Below are 14,050 nucleotides of genomic sequence, written 5' to 3' on the forward strand. Positions count from 1 at the left end.
CCACATACAGACCTTGTTGATTGTTGTATTTCACGGTTACAAAGTCATTCCCACAGGAGATACAGTATCTTTTTCCAGTATAAGTTGTTAGTTGGATACCTGCAGGCTTCAGTTCAGTATCTTTGAACTGCTGTTCAAACTCATTTTGTAGAATGACTGGAATAGCTATTCCTGTGTCCATTTCCATTTTAATTAATTTGCCATTCACTTCTGGTGTAAGCTATATTGCTTGTCTCTTATTACTTTTCTCAAAGCTACGCAGTCCTGTGTCACACTTACCATAATCAGTTTTTTTATCAACAGCATGCAGATTAGTGCTCTCTTTAAAACTCCAACTTGACTTATCTTTCTCCCTGCCCAACATGCTCTTTGTATGTATCCTACTTTGTTGCATTTCCTGTTCAAATTTCACCTTTAAACCTGCATTAGTCTAGTGTATATGAGACCCTGCCACAATGGTAACACAATTTATTTGAACAAGCAGGTTTCTGTTTAGACATTACAATTCTGTTCACACTCACTTTCATTCCTGACTGTAACTCACTTGCATCTCTGTCTGCTGTTTCCATTGATACAGCAATTTCAAGTGCTCTTTTAAATGTGAGTTGTGCTTCAGTTAGGAGCCATTTTTGATTGCTTTCTTTATCCAGTTTTTGGAAATAGGTGAAGATCTGATCACATTTTAGGTCATATTTATGCACCACTATACATTGATTGAACACACACTGCCAAGTTAAACTAATCCCCTCATGATCCATATCCCTCCATTTTCTGCATATTCATGTTCTACTTGCATCCATTTAAACACCTTACCAAATCTTTTTCCACCGCTCCCTTGCAGCCTGTTTCAGGTGACCACCTTACGCTCACTGTGTAAGAAAACTTTCACCCCTCACCTTTAATGCATGTGATCTAGTACTTGGCATTTCTGCTCCAGGAAAAATACCTTTCTATGCCTCTCAAAATCCCATCAGGTTACCCCTTCAGCTTCTGACACTCCAGTGAAAATAACCCAAGTTTGCCCAACCTTTCCTTACAGCTCATGCTCTCTAATCCAGGCAGCATCCTGGTAAACCTCTTCTGCACCCTCTCCAAGTCTCTGTATTGTTCCTATAATGGGCAAACCAGCATTACACACAATACTCCAAGTGCGGCCAAACCATATAGTTTTATACGGCTGTAACATAACTTCCTGACTCATAGTCTATGCCCTGACCAATGATGGCAAGTATGCCTTACACCTTCTTTACTCGTCTACCTGCTTGTGCTGGCACTTTCAGGGAGCTATACTTAGACACCATGATCCTTTTGTACAATGATGTTGTTAAGGGTTTATGTCCTTATCCTTTTTATTTCATCTCCCAAAGCACAACACTTGCCCTGATATAACTCTGCCTATCATTTCTCCACTCGTACTGGGGTGCCATAGTAACGTAGCGGTTAGCTCAGGGCGCCGGAGTTCGGAGTTCAATTCTGGCATCCTCTGTAACCAGGTTTGTACACACTTCCCCATGCATGTGGATTTCCTCCAGGTGCTCCAGTTTCCTCCCACAGTCCAAAGACATACTGGTTAGTAGGTTAAATCACTGCTTGGTGAGCCAGGAGAGTCTGTTCTGTGCTGTATCTATCTCTAAATAAGAATAAAATATCAGTAACTGATCTATGCCTACTGTAAACTTTGATGGCCTTTTTTACACTCCACAGCTCTGTCAATTTTTGTGTCAAACTACTGTCCTCAATATAATTGCTTTGTTTTGGATATCACACTGTCATTTTTTTGTTTATTCCTATTTTCAGTGTAACTTCATTTTTCAGGATATCCCAGTGTTTCTAATGTCTTATTATTGGCACTGTGTCACACTGTATTCTCCATTTATCTCCATTGGTCTCAGTCACATTGTTGTTCTCAATGTTCATAGTGTTCTCAATGCCATTGCAAAAAAGGAGGACTTCATGGAGGAATTATCTACTGAGTCAGTGTGAATGGAAGTCAGAAACAGGAAGGGATAAATCACTCTTTTGGGAGTATTTTACAGGACACCCCCCACCCCCCCCCGCCCCCGATTGCAATAGTCACTGAGGAACAAATTGGAAAGTAGATTTTGGAAAAGTGCAAAAACAACAGGGTTGTTGTCATGGGAAATTTCAATTTCCCCAATATTGATTGACACCTCCTTCGTGGAAAAGTTTTCCATGTGTCAGAATTTGTCAGGTGTCCAAGAAGGATTCCTGAGGAAATGTAGACAGGCTGACTAGAGGAGAGGCCATACTAGATCTGGTACTAGGTAATGAACCAGGTCAGGTGTCAGATCTGTCAGTGGGTGAGCATTGCAGAGACAGTGACCACAACTTCCTGACCTTTACTATATCCTTAGAGAAGGATAGGAGCTGATGATATAGGAAAGCAATTGGGGGAAGGGGAATTATAATACTGTTAGGCTGGAACTTGGGTGCATAAATTTGAAACAAATATCCTCAGGGAAATGCACAACAGAAGTGTAGAAGTTCTTTGGGGAGTGCGTACATGGGTTCTGGATAGGTTAATCCCGATCAGGGAAAAGATGGTAGGGTGAAGGAATGATGGCTGACAAAAGATATGGAACTTTTAGTCAAGAGGGAGAAAGAAGCTTACTTAGTTTAGGAAGCAAGGATCAGGCAGGCCTCTTGAGAGTTATGAAGTAGCCAGGAAGGACCTGAAGATTGGACTTAGCAGAGCTGGAGGGGGACATGACAAGACTTTGGCAAGTAGGATTAAGGAAAACCCCAAGGTGTCTACAGGTATGTAAAGAACAGGAGGATGACTAGGATGAGGATTGGATCAATCACAGAGAAGAGGAAACATGTACCTGGGGTTGGAGGAGGTAAGCAAGGTCCTTAATGAATCCTTTGCTTCACTATTCACCAGTGAGAGGGATCTTGATGTTTGGGTGGACAGCGTAAAACAGGCTGATATACTAGAATATGTTGATGTTAAGAAAGAGAATGTGTTGGAACTTTTGAAGAACTTTAGGAAAATGTCCCCCGGGTCAGACACAATGTATCCCAGGTTAGTACAGTAAGCAAGGGAGGAGATCGCTACGCCTTTGTGTCCTCACTGGCAACAGGAGTAGTGCAAGATGATTGAAGGGTGGAAAATGTAATTTCTTTGATCAAGAAAGGAAGAAAGGATAACTGTGAATTACAGACCAGTGAGTCTTGCTTCAGTGGTGGCAAATTATTGGAGAAGATTCTTAGAGACAGGACTTACATGCATTTGGAGAAGCATAATCTGATTTGGGATAGTCAGCATGACCTTGTGAGGAGCAGCTGGTGCCTCACAAGCCTAACTGAATTCTTTGAGTTTGGGACAAAACACATAGATATAGGCAGAGCAGTGGATGTGTTGTGTATGGATTTTAGTAAGGCATTCAATAAGGTTCCCCATGGTAGGCTCATTCAGGAAGTCAGGAAGCAAGGGACCAGAGAAACCTGGCTGTATGGATTCAGACAACACACACAAAATGCTGGGGGAACTCAGCAGTCCAGACAGCAACTATGGAAGAGTACAATCGACATTTCAGGCCAAGACCCTTCATCAGGAACACTCATTTCTATTGATGCTGCCTGGCCTTTGGAGTTTCTCCAGTATTTTGCGTGTGTTGCTTGGATTTCCAGCATCTGCAGATCTTCTCTTGTTTGTGTGTGGATTCAGAACCAGCTTACCAATAGAAGGCAGAAGATGGTTGTAGATGGAACGTTTTAGACCAGAAGGTCCGTGACTGCAGGTATCTCTTGTGGCACCCCTACTCTTTGGAATTTTTATAGATAACTTGGAAGAGGAAGTGGAAGGGTGGGTTAGTAAGTTTGCAGATGACATGAAGATCGGTGGTGCTGTGGATATTGTAGATTGTCAAGGGTTACAATAGGATATTGATAGATGCAGAGCTGAGAAGTGGCAGATGGAGTTCAATCTGGAAGAGCGTGAAGTAATTCTTTTTGGAAGGTTGAGTTTGAAGGCAGAATACAGGGTTAATGGCAGGACCTTACCAGTGTGGAAGAACAGGAGGATCTTGGGATGCCTGTCCATAGATCCCTCAAAGTTTCCTCGCAAGCAGGTAGAGTTGTTAAGAAGGCATATGGTGTGTAAGCCTGCATTAATTGACAGATTGGGTTCAAGAGCTGTGAGGTCATGTTGCAGCTCGATAAAACCCTAGTCAGTTTCCATTTGGAATACAGTGTTCAGTTCTGGCAGCCTCCTTTTGGGAAGGTTGTAGAAGCTTTAGAGAGAGAGTACGGAGGAGATTTGCCTGAATTGGAGAGTACCTCTTATGAGGATAGGTTGATTGAGCTAGGGCTTTTCTCCTTGGACCAAATTAGGATGAAAGGTGACTTGATAGAAGTTTGGAATATGATGAAGCATGGATCAAGTGTATAGCTAGAAGCTTTTACCCAGTGCAAAAATAGTTAATATGAGGGAGCATAATTTTAAGGTAATTGGAGGAAAGCATGGGAGGGATGTCAGAGGTACGTTTTTGTACACAGAGGGTAGTGGGTCTTTGAACATGTTGCCAGTGATGCTGGTAGAGGCCAATACATTAGGAAAATTTAAGAGACTCTTAGGCACATGGATGACAGAAGATGGAGTGTCATATGAGAGGGCAAGGTTCGATTGATCTTAGAGTAGGTTAAAAGGTTGGCACAATATGTGGGCCAAAAGTCCTGTACTGTGCTGTAATGTTCTGTGTTCTAATGTTACCAGTGAGGCTTAATTGGTCTTGGTCAATCTGTTGTTCTCAATGTGATTCTCGTGATGTCACTGAGATGCTATTGTTCTTAATGTCACGTTGCCGTTCTCAATGTAATTTCATTATTCTCAATGTTACACTGCTGTCCTCATCATCTCCCTGCTATCAACATCATGCTGTTGTTCTCATTGTCATATTGTAATAATCCATGTCATGCTGTTGTTCCTCACCTGTATCATACTATTGTTCTGTGTCACACTGTTGTTCTCAATGAGATGCTGTTCTCAGTGTCACACTTTTGTTCAAAATAGACACCATTCTCAATATCACACTGCCCTTGATGCCGCATCATATTTTTCAGTGTCTTATTTATTTCTGCAAAATTACACTTTGTGTATTTCCATGAGACACTCTGATGTAATGATTGTGATCCTCTATCAGAATATTGAACAGTAGCTCTCCCCATCATTACACTGAGTATTGCAGTCCTTATCTCTCATTGTCAACCCATTTTCCCTAGACCTCTCTGTGAGTAATTCACTCTGGTGCCTCCAATGCCAGATCCGTGGTTCACAACATGAGCCATTGTTTTGTCCATATCGTGTTGTGTAGCCATCAGTATTGCCCTCTAGTTATATCATGGCCACTTTGTAACAACCTGATATTCTCAATCACAAAACTGTCTCACTGTCACCCCCCCCATCTACACTGAATTGTCTTCTGTACCTCTCCCTGTCCTTCTTTGTTCTTAACTAATTCACAAAGTGATAATACTCAAAATTTCACATCCCATTCTACCAGAGTCATAGAGCAATAGAGCATGGATACTGGCCTTTTGATATAATCAGTCAATGCCAACCATAGTGCCCAACCAGCTTGTCCTAATTTTATGCATTCGGGCCATATTCCTCCAAGTCCTGCCCTGCCACGTACCTGTCCACATGGTTCTTAAGTGATACGATCATACCTGACTCAACCACTTGATCTGGCAGCTCAGTCCATGCACAGACCAACTTCTGGGTGAAGAAGTTGCCTCTCAAGTTTCTATTAACTATCTCCTCTTCCATCTAAGGCCTATGTCCTCTTGTTTAGGACTCCTCTACCCTGGGGAACATCTGCTGCCATACATCTTATCTATACCCCTTGTAATTTTAAACACATCTATAAACTCACCTCTCATTCTCCCGCATTCTACAGTTCTAGCCTAGCCAACAACTCAGGTCCTCCAATGCTGGCACCACCTGCATAATCTTCTCTGCACTCTTTCAAGTTTAACCATGTCTTTCCTATAACAGGGTGACCAAAACTGTACACTGTACTCCAAGTGCAATCTCACCGACTTATACAACTGCAATATAATGTCTCAACTCCTATAATCATTGCCATGACTGACGAAGGCCAGAGCGCTAAACACCTTTTTCACCACCTTTCCGTGAATCGTGCACTTGTACTTCCAGGTCCTTCAATTCCCTGACAATGTCTGTTGTCCTGCCATAGTCATTTTCATGCATTCTGTTTCTCAGCATCACCAATTGTGATGTACTCTAGCCTTATAAAGAATAACAGCCATCAGTGTGGTACCTTTCCTTTGCTTCACATCCTTTCACTCAAGGAGATGCTGGCTTTCAACTCATTACTCTCTCCTCTCTTTCTGAAGGTACAACACATTATGGCGGTGCGTAAAATCATGAGGGTCATGGATAAGGTTAATGTACACAGTCTTTTTCCCCCAGTTCAAAAAAGTTCAAAGTAAATGTATTATCAAAATACCATATACAACCCTGAGATTCAATTTCTTGTGGGCAATGCTCAGCAATCTATAGTCTGAGTCTGAGACCTCAGTTGATCAGAGTTGACCATGGATATTGTGTCCTGGCTGTCTAGATACACGAGCCTGGGCAGTGTGATATGGAGAGCAAGCTGTTACCCATGTGGCAAGCTCCCACTCTCCACGCATCTGATGAACCCAAAGGAATGGCAGAGACCAATACAGTTTGTACCAGCAAAATCAAAGGAACTGCCAGTCAGCGTTGGACTCAAAGTAGGACTGTCTTAGGGACTCCAGCTCTGGATTTTTCCCCTCGGGGTTTGCTCCTGAAGCCTTCCCCATGAATGGGTATAGATCACAGTTTTGCTTCTCCCAGATAAGCTGCCAGCCATGGTTGATGAGCCCCATCTGCTCAAAGCAACTGGTTTTGAAGGCACCAGTAACCTGCCTTTGCCCATTCTCTTGTCAGTAAGAACAGTTCTGCCAGGCTTTGTACCTAAGCCACACGTGAAGGCCAGGAGCTGGACTCAGTTGTCCGAGACTGTTGGAGGTGCGTGCCATTGGGACCATTTAATAGGTAGTGAGAGCCTGTCCCCATTACCACCCCTGGCTAAAACAACCTTAAGGAACCAATCTATAGAATAATAACCATAACAGAATCAATGAAAGACCGCACCAACTTGGGCATTCAACCACCGTGCAAAAAACAACAAACTGTACAAATACTAAAAAAATCATAATAATAAATAAATAAGCAATAAATATTGAGAATGTGAGCTGAAGAGTCCTTGAAACTGAGTCCATTGGTTGTGAAAACAGTTCAAAAACGGGGCAAAAGTAGTTGAGTGACGTTATTCCCTTTGGTTCAAGAGCCTGATGGTTGAGAGGTAATAACTGTTCCTGAACCTGGTGGTGCGAGTCCTGAAGATCCTGTCCCTTCTTCCTGATGGCAGCAGAGAAAAGGGAGCATGTCCTGGGTGGTGGAGGTCCCTGATGATGGATGCTGCTTTCCTGTGACAGCATTTCATGTAGATGTGCTCAATGGTGGGGAGGGTTTTACCCATGATGGACTGAGCCAAACTGGAACTAGAAGTCAATAACTGGAGGGCGCAGGTTTAAGATGAGATAGAAAAGGTTTAATAGGAATCTGAGAGGTGGCTTTTGCATCCATAAGCTGCCAGAAGTGGTGGTTGAGGAGGTACAATAACAACATCTAAAATACACTTGAACACTTACAAGTACATAGAAATGAAAGATTTAGAGTGTAATGCACCAAATACAGACAAATGGGACTAGTTTAGATAGGTATCTTGGTTGCCATGGACAAGTTGAGTCAAAGGGCCTGTTTCTGAGTTGTATGACTTTTATCTATGACTGCTGTTACAAAGTTCTGCCTCTCCTTGCCTAGGTAGACTTCCCTTCCTTTGTAGCATGTGTAAAAGCTCTGGTCTCCCCTTCGTCTAAAGGTATAGGTTGACTGAGTGATAGCCCCATGTCCCATCCCCGACAAGCCACCCCCTGCCCTGCCCCGGGCTGAATCTCGATTGAGCTGAGTACTCTACTTCCCCCACCCCCATGGCACTGATGCACGTCAGCCTCATATCCCTCTGCATTCGACTGTGGGCTTGTTCATCATAGGATAGAGACAGAATACACCAGTTTGAAGTGAAGCAGGCCATTTGATTTCGATGCATTTTCTGGGTTTCTTTTACAGGAAATGTGTGCAGCAGCAGTAGTTCAGTAAAAGATGAAGAGAAGAAATCCAAGGCGATTATACCCTACAGCTCCATGTTTCTCTTCAGCACAACCAACCCGTAAGTCACCTCAGTTCCTGATTGCTTGCCAGCCTCGCTGGACCAGGCTGATTAAAAATTAATTGCTCAGAGAAATGAGAGTATTTGTAACGGGGGTTTCTGCCTGATGAGGTGGATTGTGCTGGAATCTTTAAGAATCTGTCCAACCAAAAGCGGGCATCCAATATTATTGTCTTTGGCCTTGGGAGCAGTATTGGCAGAGATGCAAAAATCAGGTTCCAAAGGGGTAGAATGATGCCTACCTATCCATACCTGTCTGAAAATTCCTCAAACACCTTTCAACTGAGGCTATCCCAGGCAGAACCCTGCATATGTTGGAAAAGTGAAAGCAGAAAGTACCCCGTGCTGGAAGCACTCAACAGATCAGTCAGCGTCTCTGGAGCAAGAAATAGAGTCAACATTTTTGATCATAAACCTCTCAAGAGGTCATGTACCCTGTTCTCTGCGGGACCACAGCAGTACAGCACCCAGTGGCAGTATAACACATCAGATTTTCAGAGGTGGTACTGGGGTATCTGGTGGAGCAGGTGTAATGGAAATGTGATCCAACAAAGGTAGGGAGTGCGAGACCACAAACACAACAGAACCGAAGGATATGGGAAGAGATTGCCAAACAATGGGCAGCAAAATATGGAGACGTTCTTAACCTGAAATGCTAACTGTCCATTTCTCTCCACAGTTAAAACAAAATGTACAGCCCACAGTGTCTCTGCTGACTGTGATGCTGAACTAAACTAAATCCTTTCTGCTTGTACCTGTACAGTATATGATCCACAGTGTTCCATTCTCTGCATACTCATAGGCCTATCTAAGAGTCTTGTAAATACATCTATCGTTTCTGTTTCCAGTACTAACCCTGGCAGCTTATTTCACGCTCCAACCACCATCTTGTGTAAAATAATTTGCCACATCCACAGTTTCTTTTGAAGTTATACACTGGCGTCTTACATGCATGCCCTCTAATATTTAATAATTCAACCCTGGGGCAAAGGTTCAAGCTGTTTAACCATAGAAACCATAGAAACTACAGCACAGAAACAGGCCCTTTGGCCCTTCTTGGCTGTGCCGAACCATTTTCTGCCTAGTCCCACTGACCTGCACACGGACCATATCCCTCCTTACACCTCCTATCCTTGTATCTGTCCAATTTATTCTTAAATGTTAAAAAAGAACCCGCATTTACCACCTCGTCTGGCAGCTCATTCCTTACTCCCACCACTCTCTGTGTGAAGAAGCCCCCCCTAATGTTCCCTTTAAACTTTTCCCCCCTCACCCTTAACCCATGTCCTCTGGTTTACTGTCATAATTTTAGAAACTGCCCTCAGGTCTCCCCTCAGCTTCCAACACTCTAAAGAAAACAACTCTAGTTTGTCCAATATAACCCACTGAATTCCTCTAGCAGCTCAGTGTTTGCTCCAGCCACAATATCATGCATCTCACTGCCAAATGCAAGTAATGAATGAGCTATATATTGTGCAATCAACTCCGAACTGATTCCACAACCTATAGACTCTACCACTCATGTTATCAGTATTATTTATTTATATTTACACAGTTCATTTTGTTTTGCACGTTGGTTGTTCATCAGTCTTTGGAATTTTTCATTGATCCTATTATATTTATTTGTTCTACTGTGAATGCCTGCAATAAAATAAGTCTCAAGGTAGTATATGGTGACATATACATACTTTGAAAATAAATTTACTTTGAACTTTGAGCAAGGTTAGGGCTGTTCAATAAATTGGTGAAACTACTACTGAAATTCACATTCCCCAACAATTGTTTGGTTATAAGTTATACTGATGGTAAGGAGCTGAACAGTTTGACAGACACGAGATACACAGGGAAGATGAGTTGAGTAATAACCACATCCAACAAATCCTACCAAGCACCCTTGGCTTTCATCAACCACTCCCACACAATCAGATCCTGGAGGCCACCATCAGCCAGAATTCAATGAAACCAGTCATTAAAACACTTTGGGTATATGAACAGGCTGGATATCTACCTTCTAGCATCCTCCACTCGTCCTAGAGTCGATGGTGGTAGGCCCTTTGGCCCAATTCGTCTATACCAATCATTGTGTAGTCACATTTCCTCCTAAACCCCTCTATCCATGTACTTATCCAAATGTTGTTTAAGTGTTGTTATTGTACCTACCTCACATCCTCTGGTCATTCCATATATTCACCACCCTCTTCATGAAAAAATTGCCCCATGGGTCCTTTTTAAATATTTCCCTCTCAGCTTGAATCTTGATTGGCTGGTGGCGCAGTGACATCAGCGCCGGACTCCAGAACGGAAGTTCCCGGGTTCGAATCCAGTCGGGCCGCTCCCGAGTACGCTTTCCATCCGTGCCGGGTTGAGTGTTGAGCTCGCAACTTGACCTCATAAAATAAAGAAAAATAATGCGAAATGTCTGTGCAAGGAGTGGTGCCCCACGCAGCCTTCTGATCCGCGCCTTGTAAGGCATGAAAATGCCCGACGCTGGCCTCTCAGGCCTGAGTCGACGTCATCATCATCATCATCACTAAATCTATGCCATCTAGTTTTTACTTACCTTCCCTAGGGAAAAGACTCTGTGTGTTCATACTATGATTTTATACACCTCTGCAAGTTTACCCTCAGTCTCCTACATTCCAAGAATTAAAGTCCTAGCCTGCCAAACCTCTCATTATAATTCTGGCCATCAAGTCCTTGCAACAGCGTCATAAGTCTGATTTCTCTGATCCTCTGATTTCCATGAAGCAGAAATCAGGAGTCTGATAGAATGCCGTCCACTTGGCTGGATGACTAAAACTCCAACAACACTTAAGGAGCTCAGCGTCGTGCAGGAGAGAGCAACCGACTTGTTTGGCAAGTTACGGTTCAGCAGTGCTAGGTTCGGGAGGAGGACTGTTGAGTTTCCGTTCTGGGATTCCAACTTTGCTCCTTCAGGACATCTGTGCCACTGAAGCAAGGATTACGATTAGGCCATTCAGACCTTTGAGCATGCCCCAGCATTCAATATAATTAGATTAGATTAGATTATGAGGACACTCAGTCCTCATTTATTGTCATTTAGAAATGCATGCATTAAATCTTCATGAATCATCTATTTAGTATCCTCTTCCAGCTTTCTCCCCTATCATCTGATCCCTCCTGTTCAGCTTTATCTGCTGAACAAGCTCAGCAGGATGAGCAGCATACTTTATGACCAAGAAATGTCAAAGTAGCACACAAAATGCTTGAGAATTTCAGCAAGTCAGGCAGAATCTATAGAAGGGAATAAACAGTTAATGTTTCAGGCTCAGATCCTTCATCAGGACTAGAAAAGAAATGGAAAGATGCCAGAATGAGAAGGCTGAGGGAGGGGACAGAGGAACAGCTGGTAGGAGAAGACAAGTGAGGGGAAAGGTGGGTGGGTGGGTTGAATGCAGTGAGAAGCTGAGAGGTGATAGTTGGAAGAGATAAATGACTGAAGAAGAAGGAATCTGGTAGGAGAGAAGAGTGGACCATGGAGAAAGGGAAGGAGAGGTGATGGGCAGGATAGGAGAAGGGAATTGGGTAATAGGGAAGGCAGAACAGGGAATGGAAATGAGAGAAGGGGAGGATGGAGAAATCACCAGAGTTTGAGAAATCAATGTTCATGCCATCAGGTTGGAGGCTACCCTGATGGAATATGATATATTGCTCCTCCAACCCGAGAGTGGCGTCATTGTGTCAATAGAGGAGGCTATGGACCAACATGACAGAATGGGAATGGGAATTAGAACTAAGATGGGTGGCCACCCTGAAATCCCACCAGTTGTGCCAGATGGAGCAAAAGGTCCCTAAACCTACGTTGGGCCTTATCGATGTAGAGGAGACTGCAGCAGGAAAACCGGATGCAGTAGATGACCCTTACAGACTCATGGATGAAATGTTGTTTTGTCTGGAATGACTTTGGGGTCCTGAATGGTGGTGAGTGAGGAGATGAAGGGGCAGGAGTACCTCCTCTTTTCATCCTGAATGTAATTGTCATTGTACAGAATGTCTGCAGTGACTCTTTCTGCCTTGGCAGGGTCCGCAGAGCATGCCATTTCATTGTCAACCTGCGCTACTTTGAGATGTGTATCCTTCTGGTGATTGCAGCCAGCAGCGTGGCTCTCGCAGCGGAGGATCCCATCAACAAGGACTCATCTAGAAACCAGGTAAGGCCAATTCAAGTGTCAGTCACTGGGGACAAGGATAGAACATAGAACATAGAATAGTACAGCACAGTACTGGCCCCTCGGCCCACAATGTTGTGCCGACCCTCAAACCCTGCCTCCCATATAAGCCCCCACCTTAGATTCCTCCATATACCTGTCTAGTAGTCTGTTAAACTTCACTAGTGTATCTGCCTCCACCACTGACTCAGGCAGTGCATTCCACGCACCAACCACTCTGAGTAAAAAACCTTCCTTTAATATCCCCCTTGAACTTCCCACCCCTTACCTTAAAGCCATGTCCTTTTGTATTGAGCAGTGGTGCCCTGGGGAAGAGGCGCTGGCTGTCCACTCTATGTATTCCGCTTATTATCTTGTACACCTCTATCATGTCTCCTCTCATCCTCCTTCTCTCCAAAGAGTAAAGCCCTAGCTCCCTTAATCTCTGATCATAATGCATACTCTCTAAACCAGGCAGCATCCTGGTAAATCTCCTCTGTACCCTTTCCAATGCTTCCACATCCTTCCTATAGTGAGGTAATGTTTAGCATTGTTCTGGAGTTGAGGAACAAATGGAGAGAAAGAACACAGGAGGCTAAAGGTGCTTCCCTTTATTAGTCAAGACATTGAGTTCAAAACTCAGTGCCAATGTAGCAAGGATCTTGGTCACTCCCACACCTGCCTCCGAAAACTCCAGTTTCTCTGACAAATAACCATCATATGGATAATCACCCGCACTAAGACCCCAGATCTCTAGTGCATTCAGTGGTGTCAGTGGTAAATGCGTCAGATACCAGTTGTAAAACAAGCGATACAGCAAAGTGACCTGTGAGCCTGTGTCAAGTATGGCTCTAGTATAAATACCCTGGAGCAATACCAATGTACCAATGTAGTATAATCGGTACCATAAATACCAATGTAGCGATACACTGGAGCTTGGCCCCACTAAGCCTTCAGGAATAGGGTTCCTTGATATACTGCTGGGAACGTGTTCCCCCTAAGACGCCAGGCTGTTCCCTCACTGGGTCTCTTCTAAGTTCCCAACGTCTCTCTCTGCTTAGGTACCCGGGGGCTCACTCTCTGAAGGGTTTCCCGTTATTCAGACTCTCACTTCACCACAATAATAACAGACAATACCAACCACTCTGCTTTTCGCGGGACCCCGGTTGCTAGCAGCCATCCGAGTAGTCCATCCCCTTAGAGGGTCTGCCTCTCTATCAGCTCCATCATACAGAGGGGGTCCACACACACTGATAACAACCGGGACATCTCAGTTCTCATCCCTGCCACGATCTCCTTTACCATTCCCGGGGTCGAGCTATCCATGGCCATTTCAACACAGGGGCTACTACCGAGGGCTGTACCCTGCTGATGAAGGCCTCCCGTGCTCCGACGCATTCTCTTCCTCTCATACTTCTCTGGTCAGCTCAACAAACCAGGGAGGGGGGGGGTGCATCTTACAAGACAGTCGGAGACCCCAAGCGATCAGGTCCTGGGACTGAGGGTCTTTCACTATTTGGTCCATTCTTAGTTGATCCACCTCAACCATCTGAATGGCCCACAAACAATTTAGCT

At 44.0% G+C, this 14,050-nt stretch overlaps 1 protein-coding gene across 1 annotated transcript in view; it reads left to right on the top strand.

The window, feature by feature from the left end:
- LOC134354620 (probable voltage-dependent R-type calcium channel subunit alpha-1E) overlaps positions 1 to 14,050 on the top strand; it is a 484,959-nt gene that overhangs the window by 304,393 nt on the left and 166,516 nt on the right. The window contains exons 20-21 of the mRNA XM_063063634.1: positions 8,207 to 8,306; positions 12,349 to 12,478. Coding sequence (XP_062919704.1) covers positions 8,207 to 8,306; positions 12,349 to 12,478 — 230 coding nt within the window. The remainder of the gene's footprint in view (positions 1 to 8,206; positions 8,307 to 12,348; positions 12,479 to 14,050) is intronic.

Source organism: Mobula hypostoma, chromosome 12 (genome assembly GCF_963921235.1).
Source record: "Mobula hypostoma chromosome 12, sMobHyp1.1, whole genome shotgun sequence".
NCBI lineage: Eukaryota > Metazoa > Chordata > Chondrichthyes > Myliobatiformes > Myliobatidae > Mobula > Mobula hypostoma.